At 35.3% G+C, this 24948-nt stretch overlaps 1 protein-coding gene across 1 annotated transcript in view; it reads right to left on the bottom strand.

Annotated features, from left to right (window-relative positions):
- The window catches only part of LOC136806990 (uncharacterized), a 59446-nt gene that overhangs the window by 9928 nt on the left and 24570 nt on the right, over positions 1–24948 (bottom strand). The window contains exons 7-21 of the mRNA XM_067063571.1: positions 24661–24902; positions 24121–24440; positions 23648–23848; positions 22425–22550; positions 21519–21689; positions 20989–21127; positions 20639–20748; positions 19995–20168; positions 19234–19426; positions 18208–18407; positions 17677–17904; positions 16942–17160; positions 15910–16303; positions 13787–15427; positions 9627–9866 (exon numbers count right to left, since the gene is read on the bottom strand). Of these exons, the coding sequence (XP_066919672.1) occupies positions 9627–9866; positions 13787–15427; positions 15910–16303; positions 16942–17160; positions 17677–17904; positions 18208–18407; positions 19234–19426; positions 19995–20168; positions 20639–20748; positions 20989–21127; positions 21519–21689; positions 22425–22550; positions 23648–23848; positions 24121–24440; positions 24661–24902 (4598 nt within the window). The remainder of the gene's footprint in view (positions 1–9626; positions 9867–13786; positions 15428–15909; positions 16304–16941; positions 17161–17676; positions 17905–18207; positions 18408–19233; positions 19427–19994; positions 20169–20638; positions 20749–20988; positions 21128–21518; positions 21690–22424; positions 22551–23647; positions 23849–24120; positions 24441–24660; positions 24903–24948) is intronic.

Genomic DNA, 24948 nt, shown 5'->3' with positions numbered 1-24948 from the left:
TTGCACATTAAAATGCTATATTTTGTTTGTTACAAGGATGGATGTATTATATCAAAGTTTATTCCAGGGTATTTCATTAATTAATTTTGTTAGTATCCCTATGATTTTTAGAATATTTCACTTAATGATCAGCTCCTTAGGACCTATTTAGGTTTTTCATTCTGAAGTGTGAAGGTTTTTTGAAAGTAAGTTTTAGTATGATCTAATACTAAATCCAATAAGTTTTTCATGTAGTTTATTTCAGTTTCTATTCATTTTCAAATTGTTTCCCTTTTATATCATTCACGTTATTGAAGGTCAAGTGTCCTAAGTCGAGGAACTTGGTTTTCTTAAGTGTACATCATTTCATATACCGGGTGCACCAAAAAAAAGTATACAGGTTTGTCGAGATATTGTGACCTTCAGGATTTAAATTTTTTGTTCATTCTTTTTTTATCGTATGGAGAATGCTCTAACTTGAATTTTGAGCTATCATACATTAGGTTTGAAAGAGTAGTTCGAAAGTTATTTAAAAAAAACTGACTTTTTTTAAAGCTCGAAATTTCAAAAAATCATCAAAAACAGGGAGCAAACTTTTCTCTTGACACTTATCTTCTTTCCACATAAAAATACCAAAAAATGCAACTATGTTCATCAAAACTCATTTCAGAATTTAAAAATATGGTAAAGCAAGCTATTCCCATGTGGGATAATATTTTTGGAAAAGCTGACAAAAAGTTTTGGAAATCTCCAAGAGAGGTTTTGATGTTATGCGTGTGCTATGTGAGAAAACTTTTTAAAAAATATATCACCATTCCTCGACTAGTTGCTCAAAAAACTTGGGTCTGCATTGAGTTTGCTCGTGTTGGAAATGTTCAGGACGGGCATATAAGATGGAGAAACTGTTGGCAAAATATAAATAAGAAAAAAACAAAACTAAAACAATAAAAATGTGTTTTTGCCATTTTGTCTTATTTCTAGCGTGATTGCCGTTTTTAATGATTTTTTGAAATTTCGACATGGAAAAAAAGTCAGTTTTTTTAAAATAACTTTCGAACTACTTTTTCAAATTTAATGTATGATAGCTCAAAATTCAAGTTAGAGCATCTTCTTTACGGTAAAAAAAGAATTAACAAAAAATTTAAATCATGAAGCTCACAATATCTCGACAAACCTGTATACTTTTTTTTGGTGCACCCGGTAGTTTGTATTTTTAAAGCTTCACACAGTTTTTGAATATTTCCCCGCTATAAGGGGAAATATTAGTTAAAAAGGCATTTCTCCGATCCTTGGCTACTTACGCCCTTTTTGCACCCTTAAAGTGGGCGGCAATCCGCCACCACATTGCGAAGTTTGTTTTTGTTTTCATTTGCCTTAGTTATTCAGACAAAATCGCACGGATTTACCTTGATGTTACGCGCATGTTTTTGAGTAATCAAGACACGAATAATTCAGATCAAAATACGAGATGGACGAAAATTCACTCTTGGCTTTTTAAAAGTTATAACTCTTTTCTGACGAACAAAAAACATACAATTTTCATCTAATTGGCGACCAATAATTACATGAAATGTGAGGCTAACACTTCAACTGTAATCATCAGTAATTTCAAGAGTTTTTCATCATTGATTACAAAGATATCCATGGATTACCTCTTCCGAATACCAAACCAACTTAAAGATTTCAGAGACATTTGGCTTGACATGAAGAAAACGCTACATCCCCATAACTTTGGACATTAAATGATTGGCAAAATGGTATTAACATTCTATTGAGATGTGAAACTGGTTCAAGTTGAAGAATTGATGAGAAAAATGGGCAGTACGAGAAATATTTTTGCTTTGAACTTTGAAATACAAACTCTTATATGGACAATAATGTCTCTGGAACAAGTTATATGAGATTTGTTTACCGAGTGACCCCAAAACAAAGTCTTTAATTCTTGGTTCTTACATTCATGAGGTCAGAGGTTTTGTGGATTTTCTAAACTTTTGAAACTTGTGTGATTGTTTTGGTACGTGTTTTGGTTGTTGTTTTCCTGACTAGAGATACTGTGAGCGTGTATTTAATAAACATATTGCATCTTGGCTTTTAATGCAGGAATTGTCAGTCGAACCCACTGGGTGAAAACATACGATCTGACGAAAATGCAATCTCGAAATCGTAAGGACCGCGTTCGTCTATAAGTAAGTAACTATTTATTTACCATTTGAACACTTAAAATACATGAGAGACGGTATCCACAAAATAAAAAGGATGGAGACCGCCTTATAGCCTGGACTAATCATAAAGATGCGGCCACCTAAGTGCAAGTAACAATTGTAAAATACATAAATTATTTCAGTAGATTAATTTGAAAATTTTTATTTATTTACGGATTAAAGATAAGCTGTGGGTAGGGAGTGTGCTCAGTATTCCCTAAGACAGTGAGTAAAGGCAAGAGATTTGACAAAGCTAGAATCAGATGAGCTCAGAGTAATATTTGGATAAGATCGCTGAATACTATTCCATTGTATTATGCAGATTTTAGAAAAAGATTTGTTACCAAAAGTAATGGTATTGTAGGAAGGAACAAAAAGGAGCTTCAATCTTGCTCCTCTGGTACCTTGATTATCGTCACCTTCAGCTTCAAGCTGAACAAATTCAAAAAAATTAAGAAGATCTTGGGGTAATCTATTGTTCAAGAATTTGTGAACAAATGAAATATTAAGAGATTTGACTAGGTCAAAGATTTTAAGAATTTTAAGATCAGAAAAGAGTGGAGAAGAAGGACATTGAAAGGAATTAAAAGTCATGAGACGTAAGGCTTTCTTTTGAAGAATAAATATAGGTTTGGATGTGGTGTTTTCAGTGAGGCCCCAGAGCTGACAACCATATTGGAGATGAGAGTGAAATAGAGCGAAGTAGATGTTAACTAGAGTTTTTGTTGGAACGTAGTGCCTGAGCTTAGATAAGATACCATTTGCTCGAGCAAGTTTGGCTGACAAAAAAGTAGTGTGAGCTTTCCAATTGAGATGCGAATCAATCAAAATACCAAGATATTTGATATGGGAGCTTTGAAAGATTTTCTTACCTCCGATTTTAAGAAAAGGGATGAAAGGAAGAGGTTTGCGACAATGTCTAAAGATTAAAAACTCTGTTTTCCCTGCATTAAGGGAAATTTTATTCGCTTTCAACCATGTTTGGAGGGATCTCAAGTCACGATTGACTCTGTTGCATAATGAAAGCAGATCAGGGTTAAAATGTAAGAGGTGGGTATCATCAGCAAAATGAAAAGTTTCACTTGAAAAGATGGCATTGTGAAGATCGTTTATATAAATTAAAAATAAAAGGGGTCCAAGAACAGAGCCTTGTGGAACTCCATGAGGAATTATTTTAATAGAAGACTCAGTGGAGGAGATGGAAACAAACTGAGATCTATTGGATAGATACGATCTAAACCATTCATTAGCTTTGCCTCTGATTCCATAATGATTTAATTTTGAAATCAGAATAGAGTGATCAACAGTGTCAAAAGCCTTTTGCAAATCAACAAACACACCGCATGCAAAGTCACCACTATCAAGAGATTTACGAATACGTTCAACAATGTTAAGCAAAGTGTGGATTGTTGAGTGAGATCTACGAAAACCAAATTGACGTTCAAAAAATACGCGATGAGAATCTAGAAAAGTAATGATACGAGAGTACATAAGTTTTTCAAGAATTTTTTCGATGTTGGAAAGTAAAGAAATTGGGCGGTAATTAGAGATCTCAAGAGGGGAGCCTTTGTTTTTGAAAACAGGAATTACTTTGCAAAGTTTAAGCATTGTGGGGAAAGAACCACATTCAAAAGAAAGGTTAAAAAGAAAAGATAGCGGTCCAGAAAGGTCAAATTTTAAAAGGCGAAGGATTTTTTGGGGGATGCTATTGGGACCAGATGATTTATTTAGGGGAAGGGATTTAATAATTAATAAAACTTCAGCTGGGTTGACACGGTCAAGAAAAATAGAATTTCTGATGCGGTTCTTAAGATAATGGGAAAAGTGATGGTTGGTTGGACCAATTTTGGAGCGAACAGTCTCTGCAATGGATGTAAAAAAGTCATTGAAGCCATTGGCAACAACTTTTGGATCTGAGGTAAGATGACCATTAACACGAATAGACGAGGGAGATGATTTAGAATTTGAGCCAATGATCTCTCTGATACCTTCCCAGACTTTCAAAATATTAGTAGCATGGACAGAGAAAAACCTGGAATAATGATTATTTTTGCTCTTACGTGTAAGAGTAACTATGAGGTTTTTGTAAGTTTTGTATCGTTGATAATAAAAAGTTTTCATAATTGGGTCTTTGGTTTTGATATATTTCCTTGAGTAAAATTGACGTTGAGAAATTGATTTGATAATCCCAGGGGTGATCCATGGTTTAGCTCTGGTTTTTTGTTGGCGTTTTGTCACAATTACAGTTGGAACATGTTGATCAATTAGGTTTTGAATTAGATCATAGAATGTTTTGAAAGCTTGATCAACATCTGTTATGTGATATAATTTGTTTGCCCAATCAGTGCCAAGAAAGTCTAGAATAAAATTATTTTGGTCAAAATTTTTCCAATCTTTCCTAGAAGATTTACCAGGCTTTGGTTTGTTAGAAGAACCACAGATAAGGTGAAATTGGGGAAGATGATCAGAGATGGAATAAAGCAGATTACCTGAAAAACTGTGTTTTTCAGAAATTGAGGAAAAGATATTATCAATAAGTGTCATAGAGTGGTCAGTAATACGAGTAGGAAGGAAAATATTAGGTATAAGAAAGTGTGATCCGAAGTTGTTCAGGTAAGATAATATGTTAGAATCGGAAGGAGCATTGAGAAGATTAATGTTGAAATCACCAAGAAGAATAATTTGTTTATTTTCTTTGTTAATTTTATTTAAAAATGATTCTATGAGTTTGTTGAATTCATCAAGAGAGAGAAGTGGGTGTTTATAGATTGATCCAACGATGGTGTTAGTGGAATTCGGACAAGATATTTCTGCAAAAGTGGATTCAAGAAGAGTTGGATAATAGAGCATAGAATCAAGATCTTTGCGAGGTTCATAGTCTAGATTTTTTGAGATGTATAGCATAGTGCCACCAACAGAAGCCTCCGTAGGAGTATGAATTGGTACATGAAAGTTCTCAAGATTGAAGTTAAACGAAGGTTTTTTGCCTTTCAAAAGACGGGTCTCGGTAATAGCCATTACGTCAAAATTGAAGTTAAGTTTAGAAAGAAGAGTAGTTAAGTCATCAAAATGTAGAGCTAAGGAAGCAATATTCAGGTGAAAAGAAGAAAAGGAAAAGGGTCCGTTTTCACGAACAAGTTTTTGAAAATCAGAGGTTTTGTAATACTTACAGTCGGCAGTCATCACATTGTCAAGGTCAAGACAATTATTTGAGCAATGATCAGAGATAAGACTAAGATTGCGAGCAATCTCGAGAATTTTAGGGTTCAGAGCACCAGAGGAGGAAGGTTGAATTTCAGGTTTGAAAGGAAGTGAGCCAAGGAGGCATTTAGGACAGTACCAATCTTTGGTACTGTCTGATAAAAAATGGAATTCAGCAAGAGATAACCCTGAGCATATAAGGACTGGGGATGACAACAAAGTTGCGTGATTGTGTTTATGAATAAGGCGCCGTATCAGTTTTTGACTTTCTGGCGCACAACAAGATTCTTGTTGTGAAATTTTCCGCGGGAGGACTATTTTCCTCAGATGTATAATTTTCAAGTGCCTTCAGAGGTTTACCGTGCACGTAAGAAAATTATGAACAGCTGTTATCAGGTTACCTTCAGCTGAAACAAAATAATAGCTTTTTTCTGAGAAAGGAAGATAATTTTTTGTGCCTTCCACCACATAAGTTTGTTTTGATTTTTTCCCCGTCAAACGTGATATTTTTATCTCGATCACTCCGCCTCAACTGGAAATTCCCCTATGCACCCTAAAAGTAATCGAGTTTTAGAAAAACAATAACAAACCGTGTTATGTGGTGGCGGATTGCCCCTTTAATAACGCCCACGCCTCTCCCGATCGATTTGTGCAGTGAGGCGGAACTCTTGTCTATAGTGTAAAACCTTTAGTCAGGATTAATCAATGTGCGATTTTTATTGAGGAAATTTAACTCACCATGTGGTGCATGTTCTGGACTGTTTTGGTTGTCAACTCGACTGAATTGGAAACTTTCTCTCTGGTTATTTTTCAGACAGTCAGACAGCTTTAAAAGTGACTTTCAGGGATCTTTTTCCTAAGGATTTTTGAAATTTTTGGATGCAATATTCTTTTTTTTTTTTTTTTTTTTCTCTTAAAAGTGCCATACAGTGTGCTGGTGATTAAGGAAGCATTGATCACCAACAGTGTGAGTAAACAGTGCTTGATCACTAAAGAGGTACATGGCAAAAATATAAACCTTGTCTGCTTGAGCAGATTGATTTACATTCTCGACAAAGAGGTCGATAAAACAAACCTTGTCTGCTTGTTGAGCAGATTGATTATTTACACTCTCGACAAAGAAGTCGATAGAAAAACTATTGTCCGATATTTCGTACACGGCAAAAATATAAACCTTGTCTGCTAGAGCAGATTGATTTACATTCTCGACAAATAAAAGAAGTCGATAGAACAACTATTGTCCGATATTTCAGGTTGACATATATTCTTGACAAAGAGGTCGATAGAATAAAGCATCTCTTCTTAAAGAAGTCATTGCTAAAAAAATGACAAAACGGTCACAATGCAATTGTTTGACCTTTGCCTTTATGATTCCAATAAAAACTGCTGATTTGGCCTATCCCATTTGTGCTGGTTTCCTTGATTTTTAACAAACTTAGCTTTACTGTTCTTTTGTTATACATTTTTTAATATACATTATATTAAGCAGATATTCGACAAGAAAAATCGGATATCGAAAATTATTCAGTCGAGCTTGATGATATTCGACGAAGCGAAGCTGAGTCGAATATCATTAAAGCGAGACTGAATAATTTCGATATCCGATTTTTCACGTTGAATATATGGTTTATCGTTCACCAATTAGCAGAAATGTATTTTACTTTTTGTCCCATTATTTTGTCATTCAGTCTTTCTCTCTTTTTATAACATTTTCGAACGTTTTACTATCTTATTATTACGGATGTCAATTTCATTGCTTTTTTTCTCTTTAATTACAAAACGTTCGAATTTCCTTTCTCTTTTTGTTAAAAAGAACTTTCTTATATCTGTTTTTATTTATGTGACATTTAAATAATTATTTGATCAAAAAACAATTTTCTTGATACTCGCTGCTACAGAAGAGATATTTTGCTATCGGATATCTAAAAATATTCGACAGTGCGTTTTGCTTAGAGGTGGACGATAAACATATATATATATTAATATACATTTTGTGCTTAATCTGAGGTTTACATTCAGTGTAATTTTTAAAACACATGACTACAATAATATGCAACGTTCCTCACTTTGACATTTTCTTGTTATGAACCCTCGTTACGCTCTTTCTTTATAAGAACCATGAAATTTGAGTTAAGCCTAAGCTTGTTCTTATTTTTTCTATTGTCTAGAATAATAGACCTATTGTTTCAGTCTAAGCCTGATTGTTCTTATAAAAAAAGAGTGTATGCTGTTAACCCTTTCAGTACCGAGCCCTTTTTTCTATTTTTTAGCCTACACTTTTTTATAAGCGTATCGTAATGCCCGAAGTTTTTATCATCTTATCCTGGAGATGAGCTTACTTTTTTAAATACATTAGAGTCTCCATAACTCGAACCTCTATTACTCGAACGTCTCCTTAACTCGAACAAATTCGTTGGCAGCATGAAAATCTCCTAATAAACTCATATAAAAAAACCTCCATTTATCGAATGTTCCCCCTTTTTTGGCTCCATAACTCCAATTTTGTTTTCCTTTCCTGAACTTGAAAAATATAAGCAATCTGATTGGCTAAGAGACAAACGATATTTCTTTTTTGAAAATTTTGATTTTTGGGCCTGGGGTCGAGTTTTCATTTTTTTCAAAATCTTAAACTGCTACAATCAGACCTTTAAATAATAAATAATTCGAAAGTTACTGAAGTACGGCGCATTTTTAAGGCTTCACTTTTTCTTGCCTGGGAAAGGTTTGAGATTGAACTCTAGCCCTTCGGGCTTTAAACTCAATGAGTCCATCTGTAAGTGTAAGGGGGAAATATTTAGTCGCATTTGTGCGAATCTTGTTATAGTTTACATTTTTAGTTTATATTTGTTTCTTAGTTTATGAAAAAGTCTTCGTTTCGTGTAAAATAGCATCTTTGTTTCATCTTTATTTTATCTGTTGATCCTTCTTACCTTAGGTTATTCTACTGGGGGCTGAGAGGTTTTATGTCAGGGGGTACCTAATTTTTAGGGGGGGGGGGGGGCTAAATTTTCTGGGGGGACCTAGAACCCCTCTGCATACCATGCCTATTAATTGACATCCAATAGGCTAAATTTAATATTAAGAGCTATGTTTTGGGATGGTGATAACCGACTTTGTTCAATGTGTCGATATTACACGATGTTAGGATACTAGTACTTCTAATTTAAGTTGTGGCCTTCATAAATTCTTCTTTTGAAGGTATTGAAAAGGTATGAACCAACGATGTAAAAATAATAGATAACCAAAGGCACTTCTCCAAAGAGAACAACCATTGTTGGGGGGGGCCATTGTTTTCCTATTGAAATGAGCACTCTATTAAAAAGCTCTGTGTGCAGTGCGTGTTATGCTTTTAGCTAGATTTTGACACACTTTTTGACATCCACTGAATTGATAGAAAATTTGAATTGTTATTTACTGCAAATTTTGGAATTTTTTTCAAAAGATAAAGGTACCAATCTTTAGACAAATTGACTACGGATCGGCCTGATACCACTTAATCTTCATCTGGATAAATAAACGCTCATAAAATGCTGTTATCTGCGAAATATATGTGTGATTTGAAATGCGATATCTCACGAATGAAAAGTGCATGAAGGTTGCCTGATACAAAATAGTCTGGAGACCATACTCTGTACAAAAATATTTCTATCCTGTTAAAATCCCAACAACTTCACTGAAATACAGAGTATGGAATTATTGACTCGATTCAAATCACTTCAAATCACAAAAGAAAAAACCGTTATTTTTTCAAAACAATTCAAAAGCTCGCGCCACTCCTTGAAACAATAGAGCTGTTTGACGTCATACTTTTGTTTATCAAATCATAACAATAAGATATTAGGCAATCAAATTCTGCGATTAATTCTTGCATCTTGTATAATTCCCGGCTACTACTGTCTATACTTTGATATTTTTTTGAAACCACATAGACAGAGAAGTCGGGTCTCCCAGCTAGATACAAAATAAACAGATGAATGTTTATAGAACAATAATATCTAATTAAAAAATTCCTTCTGTGAGGCTGCCTATAGGAAAATACACTTTTTCTAACCCAAATTTTGGTAAAATATACATCACGTGATCGATTCTGTCCAATAGAAGGTTGCAAATGAAGCAAGTTTTTATTTAATTGCACTTTTTACGATGCAAAATGTCATTAATATTTTTACAACCGTAACACGGATGTTTTTTGAGAATCAAGGCAAGTTGGTTATCTATTAATTTTACATCGTTGTATGAACTTACAATCTTCCAAAGTTTGCTCTTCAAGGTGAATATCTTGACTTGAAACAGGATTTTGAAATACTACTGTACCGGCTTCCATTTCTTGTGATGACAGCGACGTATCAGAATGGGCAAATCTAGCCTTTCGCATGACGTAATCTCTAGAGACTTGTTCGAATGTCATTTCACTTCGCAAATCTACGTGAGAGGCTGAAATAAACCGTACTTTTGGTATACGACGGTTTAGCTGTTGTTCACTCTCTACAAATAAACAATAAACAAAAAAAGTCATCATCTATCACACGGACAACACACCTTCTTTACAATACACAGGTTGCAAAGTTAAAGTCTGAAGACAAATCACGCTTTTACTCGAAATTTTTATGCGCGTGTTACATGACAATTATTTCTAATTGGTTCAAAGTTATCAGCTGTAAGTTGTAAAGCAAGTAACATGGGAATAAAATCACGTGAAATTTTTCGAGTAATCACATGTTTTGACTGCATTGATATAATTTTGCAACCCGTGTCAAAGTATCGACTTTTTACTATTCCATTGTTACGTAATGACAAAGAAAAAAGAGGGAGAGCTCAAAATACAATTTTGTGAATACACACATAAAAACTTTCTACTCATACCTTAAGTGGATAAATTTTGGCGGGGATTAAATTTGGCGAATTTGGCGAATTTGGCGAATTTGACCAAAATTCGCCAAATTAAATCCTCGCCAAAATTTCCAAATTCGGCAATTCGCCAAATTAAATCCCCGCCAAATTTAACAAAAAGAGAATTATGTGAAAAATCACAACTTTTTAGTATATTTTTGAGTAATTTTCACCCATTTCAGTGTGACAAAATTTGCACTTCGCCAAATTAAATCCTCGCCAAATTTTACGAAATTGATCCATCGCCAAATTAAATCCCCGCCAAAATCCACGCCAAAATTTATCCACTTAAGGGCTCTGACCATAGTCAGAAAATTGATTTTAGTATCTGAACATAAAAGTTATGTTTTAGATTCTCTAACACTTTTAACTAAGAATTGCCTTTATAAATTGCTTTTTAATCAAACCCCTTAAGAGTAATTAAGAACTTAATTGCAAAAATGACGTTATGAACTTTAAAAAGACGTTAATAATATGTTGCATCACCTTCTTTTATAAAAAGTGCTAAGTTTTAATGGGTAATTAACCTTTTTGTTTCAAACTTTTTTCAAACTGTCCGCAAAGAATTGGACTATTTTAAATTTTGCGGAAAATTTTTCTAAAAAGATGTGTCAAAAGTTATCACTGTTTTTTTAAGCAAAATCCATATGAAAAATTGATGAAAAACCACTATTTTGAAGATTTCGAGACAAAGAAGCATTTACAAAAATTTTCCGCAAAAGTTTTTATTGTTCGGTAAAAGATACACCATCTACTGCGAAAATTTTTTCGAAATGTTTTTTCTTCGCCGAAACTAAGCTCTTCAAAGTTGAAATACTCTTCCTCGCAAAAGTCTTCATTTTCTTCTTCATCAAATTTTTTCAATGCAATCTTTAAATTTTCAGATTCAGGAATAGTTTGTCTAACAGAAAATGTATAACATGCCATAGTTTTGTTGGTTACATCAGTCAGAAAACACATTTTAAACACGGCAATTATGAAAAATTCACTATGGTCAGAGCCCTTAAGGTAGTTGTGTTTCAACTCGATACTTTTTTTCGGGACACCATGTATTTGATTGGTCGTGTTTATCACCCGCTCGCTGGTTGTGGTCGTTTTGGGACTATAGGTGGCTTACACTGGGTCGTTTTGTATCTTTTCGCGGATTAAAAAAACACTGATCTTTGTGTCGCCGCGCTTGTTTTAAGTTGTCCCTGTAAGTTGTGACACTCGTTTAGAGGATGGGATAAATAAATACTCAGAAAGCTGACAGCTAATTAAACTCCGGTTAAGGAGTTCATTAAAATCAGTGTTTTTCATTTGTAATTGTGCGTAAATCGGATTAATCACATTAGTCGGGTTCGATTTCCCGATCTTTCCGGTTTGATTTCCCGATTAGGTTTGCGTTTGCGCTCGCACTTACCATAAGGATATACTCTTTTAAATTTTATGTTAGATATGTTAAGAAAGGCTGACCTATGATAATTACCGGAGTTTGCAGCCGATATTACGGCGGTTTTATTGTTTCTAAGAAATGTTTAAAGAAATTTTTTTCTATATACAGTATATGGCCCCCAAAACGGAGGCGGCCCCCAAAACGGAGGTTTTCATTAAAATTAAGATTCTGAATTCTGATTTATCAGAATTAAACGATTTTTGTTTATTTTGAAAGAATGATGGTTATACTTAAAAATGAGCATGTTTTTGCTAGTTTGAGACAGATTCAAAATAACATATTTGCATCTAAAGGAAATATTTTAACACCAAAATTAGACAAAAATTGCATATAACTCACTCTAGCTCCTTGGATATTGAAAATAAGTTATGAAAATGGGGTATAGGAAACTTTCTACACCTAATGCCGTTCAGAAAATGCAAATACATCTGTGACTTTAGAGGCTGGGTAAAAGATATAGCATCTTGAAGGTCAACCAGTATTTTGGAGCCCTATAATCAGCATTGACAAAACCGAAAATTCTAAATATGAGAAAAAGCAAAAGTCTTGGAATTCTATTCCTATCACCTTGAGTTAGTAGTTTATAACAAAAAATTAACATTATATATAAAATTTTTCGCTGAATCAGCAAAAACGGCAAATTCTGTCATTTTTTTGCAAAATATAGGAGAAAAATATCTTTAAAGCTTAATATTTTCAATTTCAGTTATGCTTTTTTTCTAAAATTTTCACAACTTATTCCATACATGAATGGAACTATTTTCAAAAGAGATTTGTTTTCAAAAACTTGATTAAGACGTTGTTAAATCAAAATTGTCATTTTGAAAATTTCTAAATTTTCAGTTTGGACTTTGCAATATTGAAAATCTTGAAATATTTCATAAAAATCATAAATTTTACATCCATCGGGTCGTAAATTTAAGGGAAAACACAAATATGTTCATAGTTTTCCCCCCTATTACAACAAGGTTTAATAATTTGATTTTAACTACACCTCCGTTTTGGGGGCCCCAAACCTGCATTTTGACAACCAGGGGTATACTGTAAAAATTTTATCAAATAAATTTATGCCCAAAACCCTCTAAATCATATTTCAAAACTATGGTCAAAATTTTGTATTCATATCTTAAAGATATCTTGAGAAATCGCCAAAATTTCAAACCCCCGTTTTGGGGGCCATTAGAAAAAAGCTACCTATCTTTAAGCGATTGAAAAATATTTTGAATTTGAAAATTTTGAAAAAGAACTTCCAGGAAATAAAGTAGAGATGTTAAAGATTTTCATGCAGCAAAAATTTTTGTAAAATCTCTTTTCCTCTAGATTTGAGAGAAATTTCAAATTTGATCGCCGTTTTGGGGGCCACATACTGTAATCAATTACAGACACCGCAAATGGCTTTGGGTGTAGGTAACCGTCAAATTATTAGATTTTAGTATACCGATTGGGGAAACCTAACACTAATTTCAAGGTTTTTTTGCTGTTAGACAAAACGCAAATATTTTTTCCATTTCATTCCAATGAATTTTTAGTTTGATACCCAATTACTCTTAGGTGCCAAATAAACGGGACCCCCGCTTGTTAATTTTTCGATTTTTTTCAAACCCCCCCCGGACGTTATTAGGACCCCCCCCCATTTATTAATTTTTGAAAAAATTCCCAGCTCCCAAAAGAAAAGTTTCTTGTTTTACTCTAAAAAGCCTAAATTTAGTCTATTTTGACACTTTTTAAGGGTTTTAAAAAGTCCATTTTCCAACCCCCCCGGTAATTAGGCCCCCCCCCCGTTTATTTGATTTGAAATTTTTTTCCAACCCCCCCCCGTTTATTCGAACCCCCCCCCCCCCCCCCGTTTATTTGGCACCTAAGTACTTTCAAAAAGCTTCTGTCAGCTTCCCGAGTAAGGGTTATCTACTTTTACCAAAAAAATCCACCCCTGCGACCTTGGAAATCCTTCACCCTAATAAGTAATGTAACCTACTTGACTGGAATTATTACCATGTAAAATTGAGAGAGAACAAAAGGATCCCTCAAAATCTAGTGTTTTCATTGCAAATAAGGTGTTATAAAGATTTTCTCAGCGTACCATTCTCTTTATCAGCAAATGATGTTTTGAAACGTGGCGGTAAATGGTGGTGACTTTCCTCAACGACAGTAGCAATATGTGGTCCAGCTTGATTCGGAATTCGAGCTCGAATGGCTGCCATATTCAATCCGTCATATGTAGATTCAGTGAAATTTTGATGTTCAGAAGTACCAAGTGCAGCCGGATTAATATTATTAACACCACTTTGCTTATTAGGTCCAGGTCTTGAATATACAGATTCAGCGGCAGATAGGTTCACTGCCATATTCAATCCGTCATATGTAGATTCAGTGAAATTTTGATGTTCAGAAGTACCAAGTGCAGCCGGATTAATATTATTAACACCACTTTGCTTATTAGGTCCAGGTCTTGAATATACAGATTCAGCGGCAAATTGGTTCGCTGCCATATTCAATCCACCAAATGTAGATTCAGTGAAATTTTGATGTTCAGACGTGCCGAGTGCAGCCGGATTAATATTATTAGCACCACTTCGATTATCAATCCCAGGTCTCTGGTAGATAGATTCAGCCATATGTGGTCCAGCTTGATTCGGAATTCGAGCTCGAATGGCTGCCATATTCAATCCGTCATATGTAGATTCAGCGAAATTTTGATGCGCAGAAGTGCTCAGCGAAGCCAGATCAGGATTTTCGACTCCATTTCCACTATTTTGCTTAATAGGTCTAGGTCTCTGATATACAGATTCAGCGGCAGATAGGTTCACTGCCATATTCAATCCGTCGTATGTAGATTCAGCGAAGTTTTGATGTTCAGAAGTACCAAATGCAGCCGGATTAATATTATTAGCACCACTTCGATTATTAGTCCCAGGTCTCTGGTAGACAGATTCAGCGGTAAACTGGTTCAAGAAAATTCCATGGGCATTAAAATTCATAATATGGGAATCAGTATATTCATGAATATCGGGTGTTGAATTTTGCCTTAATTGATCGGTTTGTGATTCTCGTCCATAGGAATGGTTAAGGTTTGGTTCTGATTTACTGAAATACAAAGGTAGCGAAATCAAATCTCTTGTTGATAGTCTTCGACACTTTGAAGTAGAAAAGTTGGGTGGTAATAATGGAGTGTTTATTCCAAATGGTTCACCATAAGTGAATTTTTCCAATGATCCCCAGTGAACTCTCTTAGGCTCCCCAATCATTTCGTCACTGTTTGCATGATAATGGTAGACCGTTTGATTTGATATGGAGCGCTCCATAGGTAGGAAATCATCCCCATAAAAGTCTTGTGAGCCATCAGTTAAGACTTCTGGTTTCTTTCGTATATGCCAAGCAGAATTATCGAAAAGGGAAGAGCGATTCAAATCGAATATAACAGTTTGACGGTTTTGTATAGCAGGGGGTTCTTCCGCTGAGCTGCAAGATGAAATAGACGGATCTGTAAGAATAATGCGGGGTATTACCGACTTTTGTTTAACAGAATTACGGTGTGTAGCCAGTTCATTACCGGATGAAATGCGGCGTAGAGCAGGTTGGTCTTTAACAGAAGTATCAGGCGCAGCACGGCGGAATAACAAGACGATAAAAATATTAATGGGTAGGACAATGAGGGCTGATTGGATTCCGATGACAATGGTACTCCATCGAACTGCAACGCCACTGACATTAATCTCGTCACCTAAGAACAAAAAGGACATTTTTAAACGTTTAAGAAAGAGGGAATATACCTTTTCGACCGTAGCCGCCTATTGCCGCGCGGGCATTTTTTTGTCCGCTTTATCCCACTAAAACCGTCTTATTTCTTTTTTCGCACCTATCGACAATAGAAAAATGTGTCAAAAAAGGATTAGATCGAGTTTAGGGGGATGATTAAATAATTAAGTGGCACGCGCCTGACCGCGCGACTACGGTCGAAAAGGCGTATTAGAATCCGGTGCTACGGAAAGGTGAAACAACTAACATTAGTCAACTCTTAGAATGCTGGTACCATCCCTAGAACTAAAAAATATCGGGTAGTGGCTAATTCTAGAGGATGCCAACAGCCTAAGGTCTGGCGTGAAAAAATATTTACAAGTCCAATACAAACTTTAGATGACTACCGATTCAAGTAATAATGCCAGACTATTATTAGGGTTCATCAACGAGAAAATATCAACCAACCTGCTGTCCTAGTTTCATCTACGCGGAAAAACATAGCGTTGCTCAGCATGGTCGAAAGAAGCAATGAAAGGCAACAAGCCACACGTTGTACACGGGAAAAGTTGCTTCGAGCAGGTCTCATGATAATACTGAACCAAATATGACCATCCGTCAAATCTTGAGTGGCTTTAGCTAAGAATATATTCTCGAAGGATTTTAATTCAGAATCGCTAGCGATTGGTAGAACGCGACTTATCAAGCCATCTGATTGGTCCACAGCTAGCCAATCGTTACAAAAGCATTGTTGTTGTTTACTGGTGTTTAGGTTGGTAATAGTGATTCGACTAAGGAACCACGAAGGATTGGCCCCGACGTCATCGTGCCAAATGGTAAGGTATTTCAAATCACCCAAATCCTAAAAGAAACCGATAAAAAATTTAATGGACTTTTCCAGAAATGGTCATGTTGAGAAGTGTAACGTCTGGGGTGATCTGGAAAATAAAAAAATCCAGGGGTCAAGTTTTTTGAGTGTAAAAAAATCCAGGGTGGTCAATAAAATGAGGTAGAAAATTCAAGATGGTCAGTAAAATGAGGTCGAAGATCCAGGGTGGTCAGTAAAACGAAGTCAAAAATCCAGGGCGGCCCTAAAAATGGGAACAAAAAAGCCAAGAGGGTCCTAAAAATTGAAAAGTCACCTTTTCCAAAAAGACTTCCTCAACCTAGGGGGGACATTTTTTTTCTGGAATGGCCCAATTTCTGGTGACCTAATAATTCCCTATTAGCTCTTACGCACGGCTTCAGGAGAAAAGATAACCCATAAAATTAACAATATGAATCTACCCATGCCAAAAGATTCAAAGCTAAAGAGAAATCTATAAAATCAAAAGAAGGGACACCATCAGTCGAGTTTTTGAGAGATACTAATCAATTCATAAATTACTTTTGGAATGGAAAACAGTCTTTAAAAAACGTCATACCAGCATTTAATGACGACTGTATAACGTTAGCAACTATAATTTTCCCTCCCGTTGTTGTCTCTTGTTGTGTTCTTACCTGTTCAGAAGTAAAAACAAATGTTTCAACGGATCCTCTATCAAACAATTTTCGTTGTTCATTCTTCAGTATCAGTGGTTGACTATCTTCTTTTTCACCACTGAGAATGAGAACTGGAGTTGCAGTAGTGCCAGACCCACCTCGATGACCAGTGTAAATAGCAAGATGATATGTAGTCCCTTTACGCGAAGATTGTGATCTCAACATTGTCGGTTCATTCTGGAAGAAAAGCGATGCAGATGATATACCAGTAAATGCTCACACAATTTACTGTTTATCAATTTTGATATAAGAAAATACTGGGTGACTCAAAAAGTCTTGGTTGGGCTCAACTTTGAGTACAAAAACCTGTTTTAAATTTGCTCCAATGGTTGTTAAATTATAAGCTTTAGAAGTTAAAACTCACTTTCTCAGGAGGTCTCTTCAAAGTTTTTTGGTCAACTGGTATGATAGTTAGTAGCAAAATGTTATAGCTCAGGGTTGAATTTACACTAATAACGCAATAATTTAAGCCTGCCCTATTTCCACAGCAGGCTCAAACATAACCACTGACTTTTATACACTCTGGACAAGTTTCTCAATCCTGGTCAAGCAAAGTATTTGATCGGAGTTTTTTTTAGTACCCTAAGTGGTACCCTAGATCAGTGAACATAACGCAAATAAAAACCGGCGCAAAAATGGCCGACAAGGTAGTTGTAAAAACAGATAAAATTCAAACGAGCAAGTAAAACTCACGCATCCAGTATCAGTCAAATCTTTACGTCTCGCCCATATCATAGCAACCAAAGACACGCCCATAATGACGCAAAAAGTTGCAAGTATAGCCGGATACTCTTCAAGGTTCTTCAGTTTCAAGAGTTGGGCTTGGATATTTAGTTTTCTCGGTGGTACATAGAAACTACTGAGCCATGTTAAATGATTACAAAGACAATGTGTTTCCTTTATGTTTGACAAGGGCCCGATCTAAATAAGATTTTGAACCAAATTGAAACAATTCAGAATTACATTACCTCGGAATTTTTCAACTTGTGATTACAGGCTACTATTCAACGGAAGAACGACTCCCGCGCTGCGAGAACTAAAATTCTGAAAAATAGTTTTATTAATTCTGCTTGCCTCCTTATTATATACAATAAAGAAATAATATTTTTAAGTTGAACTGATATCAAACAGAAAATTATTAAATGAGTAAAGTTGCAAGATCGAAACCTAAACATGCAAAGGATTTCCAACTGTCTGAGTTTTAAATGTCCGATCATTTCTTACCCGGCAGCCGCCATCTGACCAATCAAGAATCTTTTGATCATAATAAATACAGCCAGTTGTGGTGGTTTTAACTTCGATATCGAAATAAGGAACATCGAAGCCGTTCAAAATGTCTTCTTCTGTCATCCCATATTCCATCACCATGGTCACAAAGGAGAATTTGAACGATGAAAACTGGATAATGATTGGCGGGCTATATCCTGAAAAAAGAAGTTATCGCATATTCCATACAGTTTTTTTACTCTCAACAAAATTCCTCTAATTAGGCGAAACAAAAAAAATTTCTTGTTTCCGGAAACCGGCCGGGTGAAAAATTTTTTTTTTCTGACCCGGCCGCAAACTTTCGTTCGTTAGTAGTCCGTACTTGTTGTAATTTAGGACATAATTTATGCTGTATTTATACATAAAAGTTATTCTTAAACTCTATTTCAATGAGCCATAAATTATCAAAAATAGCAAAAAAAAATTATTTTCCGGCCGGCCGCATGATAACTTTTTTCCTTCACCCGCATTCCGGAAACAAAACATTTTTTATCATTCGCCTTATATACCGACATGAATAGTTATCGTAACAGAATGGATATTTTTCATAATTCTCATCTACCAGCTCTTAAAACGATTAAAAAGGGTCGAAATTAACATCGCTTTAAAGTTTTTTTGGACCTCCGTAACTCGAACAAGGTTCTAGACACCTTCAGTTGACAGACCAAAGTGTAACTTGAATTTTCGACAAGTCGAACAAATTGCAATTCTCCTTGTGTGTTCGAATTATAAATCAGCGCCACAAAGTATTGGTTCTCAGTTCAGATTTCCGTTCCTTCCTATGTTCCGTTCAGTTCATGGATAGCCGAGCTGGCTGGCCGTGGATCCCGTGAAAATCGAAAAACTGTCTAAAAGTCCTTGATAACTGGGCTTTCCACATAAAATATAGCCTTTATAGAATCCGAAAATAACGACCGCTATTTCCATCTATTATCTATATCTATTTTTATATTTTACCGGTGCAAATTAAAGTGTCCATTTTACCTCCATTTCCAGTGATCTCTTTAGAAGTTAGAATGGAATCAATATCACCATTATCTTCACCATGCCAAAAGATGAACTTTACTGTTGTATTCCTCGGTAATTTGATTTGGAAAATCATGGGTCCGTTTTGAACAAATTCATAGCGTCGACGTATAAAATTTTCTCTTCCAAATTCTGTCGAGTTTACCAGTACCTGAAAAAATGATGGAGGATTGGTAATTTTGATCTGCTAAAAAATTCAGTGTAGTTTAAACGAAGTTTAACATCAATCTAGTTCAAACAGTTAGGTTTTTTAGCTTTAAATCACACTTTTTCCTTACATGTTTCCCTTCCACAAAACCTCTTTCTTTCAAATGGGCGAAAAAGAATTTTCATTCCGGTATTAATTCTCATAGACTCTAAGCAATGACCTCCTATAAAAGACACCTTTTTTATAAGAATGTACTTTATAAGAATATTTATGATGAAATTGGTAAAGAAATAAGAATATGTTAACAATACCACCATCATGGTATTTGTTTACTGAGCCTAAGAATGCCATAAATAATTTTCCTATAAATTGGCAATTATCCCTCAGCAATGCCCCCCCCCCCCCAAAAAAAAAAAAATAATAAAAAAAAGTTTTCACAAAAATGCCAAATTTTTGGTAGATATCGCATGTTAGATTTACGCTGAGTTTGGATCCTAACTTAAGAATAAAAAGCCTCTCCATTTCATTTTGTCATAAAAACCACCTATAAAGATTTAAGTTAGAAACTCACAGTGGTTGGAGGGGTGATTTGCGGTACGAAAAACTCAATCTCGTTTCCAATAGGAAGGTCTTTGACAGGTATGATATCATCATTGTTCGTGGTGAATTCCAAATTGATGACCGGAGCATTGACGTGTTTAGCCGTTGCTCCATTGGTGAAAGGATTGGTCGTTAAAGTGCACATCTGGTGAAGATAAATAAAGTATGATATTTCGTTGTTTTTGGGACGTACAAAGCAATATTCAAATATTTAAAAATTTCAATTGAATTGAGCTTGAATTAATGGTCTAAATTGCTCTTGTCCAACCCAAAAATCATAATTTTCAAGCAAAAGTACCCCTGATGATCCATTGGTAATGTGACATATAAATACGTGTGTCTAAGAAACTTTTTGAATTCAAACAACTGAAATAATTGTTCTGAACAGTGTCTATTCTTTGAAACTGCATGCTGACATATTTTCCGAACTAATTATTTCAATACCGTGGGTATGTTGCCTAATCCACACGCTTTTTTATAAGAATATACTCTTTAAGAATGTTTATGATGAAATTGCCCAAAAATCATTGAATTTGCCTACAAAACCGAATTTAGAATTCGGAAATAAAAAGGTTTTTGAACAATTGGTACATTCAAAATCTATTATGTTCTTACCTTGGAGTTGATTATTAAGCTTGTATTGGTGCTTGCCAAATCACCGAAAGGATTTGCAGGGATTTTCAAACGCCTACCATCCAAAGTTTCAATTTCTCGTTCAAGGTTCCCTAAAAGAAAATCATTTAGAAATATGAAAAATGCCACCAAGTTTCAAAAATTACTTGAACTTTAAAATTATGAATTACTATTGGGTAATATTGTTCAGGGTTTTCCGATCACATTTTCAACGTACTTTATTTTGCAGGTCAAAACTGAGGGACGTTCAAGCTGTCTTCCGTCGTCAGAAAACAAAGAACCAAACTAACCAAGAAGCCAGGTTGGCATAATCTATGAAAACAAAATATTACCGATTTCAGTTTTAGAGACTTCCAGTGCGATGGTATCACTTGATATACGGGAGGGCTGTTCACCAGGGACTTTACCAATGAGAAGTTTGGGTGAAACATCTTTCAGAATGTTCAACACACCTTGCTTTATCTCTTCATCCTGCATTTAGCATATTGTACAAAATTTGTCAGAGTAAATGTTTATGAGAACGAGGCATCCCAAAAAACACTTTTAGAAAAATTCTTCAGGTTATTTTTTCAGTGAAGAGCCATAGACACGGGAGGTAATTTTCAGAAATTTTGAAACTGCAGAGCTTTTTCTATCAATCTAGTGCGGTGGATTAAAAATACGGAAAGGAGGGTAAGAGGTAGTGCTTCGACCACCAATCATTTTTTGTTGTCCAGTATGTAATGAAAAGGCTTTCGTTATCTAATGCAGGATAGTCAAGAGGAACAGTTTGGTAAAATACAGATTATACTGCTTAGCTAAAATTTAGATCTTAAAATGTGTTACAAACTAAGCAAATCTCATGTTTAAACTGTTAATATACCTTAATAGACTCGTCTTTGCGATCATCAGATGCAATGTGGATGAGTTTTCCGGCAGCTTTGACCACCCCTGAAGTGATGTCTTGAATCTTCTCCGGTGTTTCTTTCTTTAACTCGCTCTTATCATTCTCCAGAAAATCAGCCACGTTCGTTAACGTTTTTAATACGAATTCCTTGAAGAAAAATTAATAATAATAATTATAACAAAATCTTATCAAAAAGGCAAACGAGAAACAACCAAAGAAACGACTTTTCTTATCACTATATTGACATGAATTTTTAACTGCTCACTATAATTTTTCTTGGTATTATGTTCCGTAAAAAACATACTCAAAAGAAATATCGAACAGTATCATGACGTTCTAAATTTAGAGCGCCATGGGCGATATGCATACTGAATCGATCGGGAACTTCAAACAGGCTACACGTTTTTTTTATAAGGAACACGTTTATAAGGAACTCGAGGCTGAAAATGGTTAAAAAAATAAGGAATTGTTTAGGAACTGCTCAGGCTGGGAACTTTGAGACTGAAATTCTCTGTAAAAATAAGGAACTCCAGGCTCAGAGCAAAGTTAAGGTTCCTTATAAAAAAAAAACGTGTATTTCATTTTAGACCATCATCATTTCAATCTAACACCCAAATAACCAAATCGGTATTTGCCCGGCAGACCAGGACAATCTATAAGTAAAGATCTTTGGAATCTAAGTTTTTTTTTCATAACAAGACAAGAAATTATGACTCTAAAGAATTCATATTATGCACCATTGCAATGTCTTCCACGAAGCCAACAGCTGATTGGTTTAAAGTGACGTATTGACTGATGATTTTACGTCACTTACAACCAATCAGCTATTGGGTTCGTAATGTAATGGTGCATATCATGAATTCAGGGCACGAATAAACTTACTTGTGTTTGAGGTGTGATTTCTGAAGATTTTTGCAAGAGAGGAGAAAGAGTATCAGCTGTTTGTTTCACACCTTCGAAATGTTGTATCTTCATTTCTGAGAGGACTTCTGCAATTGATTTTCGTATCTACAATCAAAGTCAAGAATATTTGTTTGAAACTAATATCAGTGTATAGCTCTTGATTTTTAGAATAAACCCAAACCAATGCACCTTGAAAATATCTCAATGACGTGGTTCCCTTCCCATCAATTACTAGAGATGCATGTAGTCTCATTATCTTGAAACATCTACCCTAGATGACCCTATATCACCTTCACGAGATCAAAAGGAAAAAAGGAATAGTTTAGGAGACGGGATAAATGTGAAAACGGTGGAACACTTGGGGCGGAGTAAGCAGTGGCGGGGGTGTTTACAGTTGTTCCAAACTCTACCGCCACTTTTTCCCCCGTAAACCACCCTGACACCCTGACTCTGTACATTTTTATAAGAGCATCCAAAATTTTTGAAGCCTTCAGATGTTCTTAACTTTTCGGGTTTCAAGCTTAAAAATGTTCTTAACATGTTCTTTTGTCCATTTTCCTAAGAAAACATGTGTTTTAGAGCCCACAAAGCCTTAAAATGTTCTAAGCTTGTTCTTAAGATTTTGGCCACCAAAGCCTTGTGTTCTTATGTAGTTTGTTCTTATAAAAAACGTGTATATATTTTCCCGCGTTTACTGGCCATCTAACGGACGATAGCATTGTCTACATCTACCCCCAAAATCCCGTAATTTGCGATATTTATTCATAACTTGATTTGGAAAATCAATATCGGGAGCAGAAAATTACAGCAGACTCTCTGCGTCAAAAACCTTTGAAATATTTTAGCTCTTCTCGAGTAGTAGTACGAACGGCCATGAGGAAAACACCACAGATATCATATTCCTTTACACACATGATAGGCTAACGACTCACAGATTTCCCGTGGAAGTGTGTCAAGTTTTAAAGTCGACTTTTTCGCCGTGTTGTTTTCTAATCTAACCTTGCTTTTTCAAATTTTAAAACATTCGAATCGTGCTGTTGACGACCAGAATTGGAAACAAGATGGCAAACTAGTCAGCTCTAAAACTGAACGCGCTGCCTTTTATATTGGTAACCCAATCTAGCTAAGTAGTTAGAGATCAATGATAAAAACACAATAAAAGCGGTCAATATTCATCAAAATCACTTTAAGTGGAAACTCACTTTTTGTCGATTTTGGATCAATCCTTCATTTGGGTCATCTACGGTTTCATTCACATTGAGAAATGAAGTGATGGTATGGACATATGGAATCAATGCGTGTATATCTCCTTCATCAGCAAGGTTCCACAAGCGACCACCCTTATCAGTAGTGGCTTCCGTCAGCTCGTTGTATAGTTCTGTAGTATATGCTACCGGGTTCACCTACAAATGACGATTATGTTGATCAATAATCATGCGTTTTTAAGGATTATAGAATATTAGGTTTAAACTCTGTACGCTCAGCAAAATTTCATAATCAGCTTCTATCTTAAAACAAGTATTATGCCATTTAAAGTATAGGCGAACTTGACAAATCTGTTTTCATTTTTCTCCAATTAATAACAAACTTTCGATTAAGCGAAGGAAATCTCAGGCATCCCGTATAACCAAAGGAGAGCAAAATGTACCGAGGCTAAAGAAAGAAAGATTCTAACCTGAACACTGAAATCAACTATGGTTGAAGCACCAAACAAATCAACAATCTCAACAGAAAGGTTCAACACATTATCTGTTTTGTCACCAGCCGGTAACTGCACGTTCATCTTGCCAGATGGATGGCTTGCCAACAATGGATGAGAATCTATTCTTCGGATAAATAAATGATAGTTCGATATACCAATTCCTGATTGCCAGTTCGTACAATTGATGTTGAACACCGTCTCAATTGCAGTTCCATTATCAGGAGTGATATTGCATTGACCTCCATACGGTGGTCTGTTTGTGTTGACATGGTAACGGGTGGTACTTTCAATGCCTAGAAAAGCGAAAGATCTTAGTTTCTTAAAAATGGTAGTAGAAACTTTTCAGATCGAATCAAACTCAGAATTTTCGAGAAAATTGTAAAGGAATCAAACGTTGTAATTAATGAAAACCTAAGATGGTCCATAGCCTGAGTGAGATTGAGAATCCGTGGTAGGTGGAGCTCACAATGAGTGAAAAACGAACGGTGTTTGTAAAAGGTTGTTTTGACTCACCTGAGGACTTGGTCACAATTAGAAGAAAAATGTACGTTTGATCTTCATTCATTTGATTTTCTTTGACCACCAAATTTGTTGATGATAAGTCGGTCAAAGATGCTTCAGTGAGATTCATGTCAGCCGTGGTGTCCACAGTCCATCTGTAGCTGATGTTTTGATTTGATCGACAGTTTTGGCATGTCGATGTTAAAGTGAATCGTTTGGAAGGGTCGACCAGTGATTCGCAGTTGGTAAAACAACTAAAATGAAAGAAATGGCGAAAAATATTAGAACTGAGAGGGAATA

This window comes from Clytia hemisphaerica, unplaced genomic scaffold (genome assembly GCF_902728285.1).
Source record: "Clytia hemisphaerica strain Z4C2 unplaced genomic scaffold, Clytia hemisphaerica genome assembly, whole genome shotgun sequence".
NCBI lineage: Eukaryota > Metazoa > Cnidaria > Hydrozoa > Leptothecata > Clytiidae > Clytia > Clytia hemisphaerica.
Note: the sequence above shows the minus strand (reverse complement) of the source record. Positions and strands in the feature narration are given on the sequence as shown.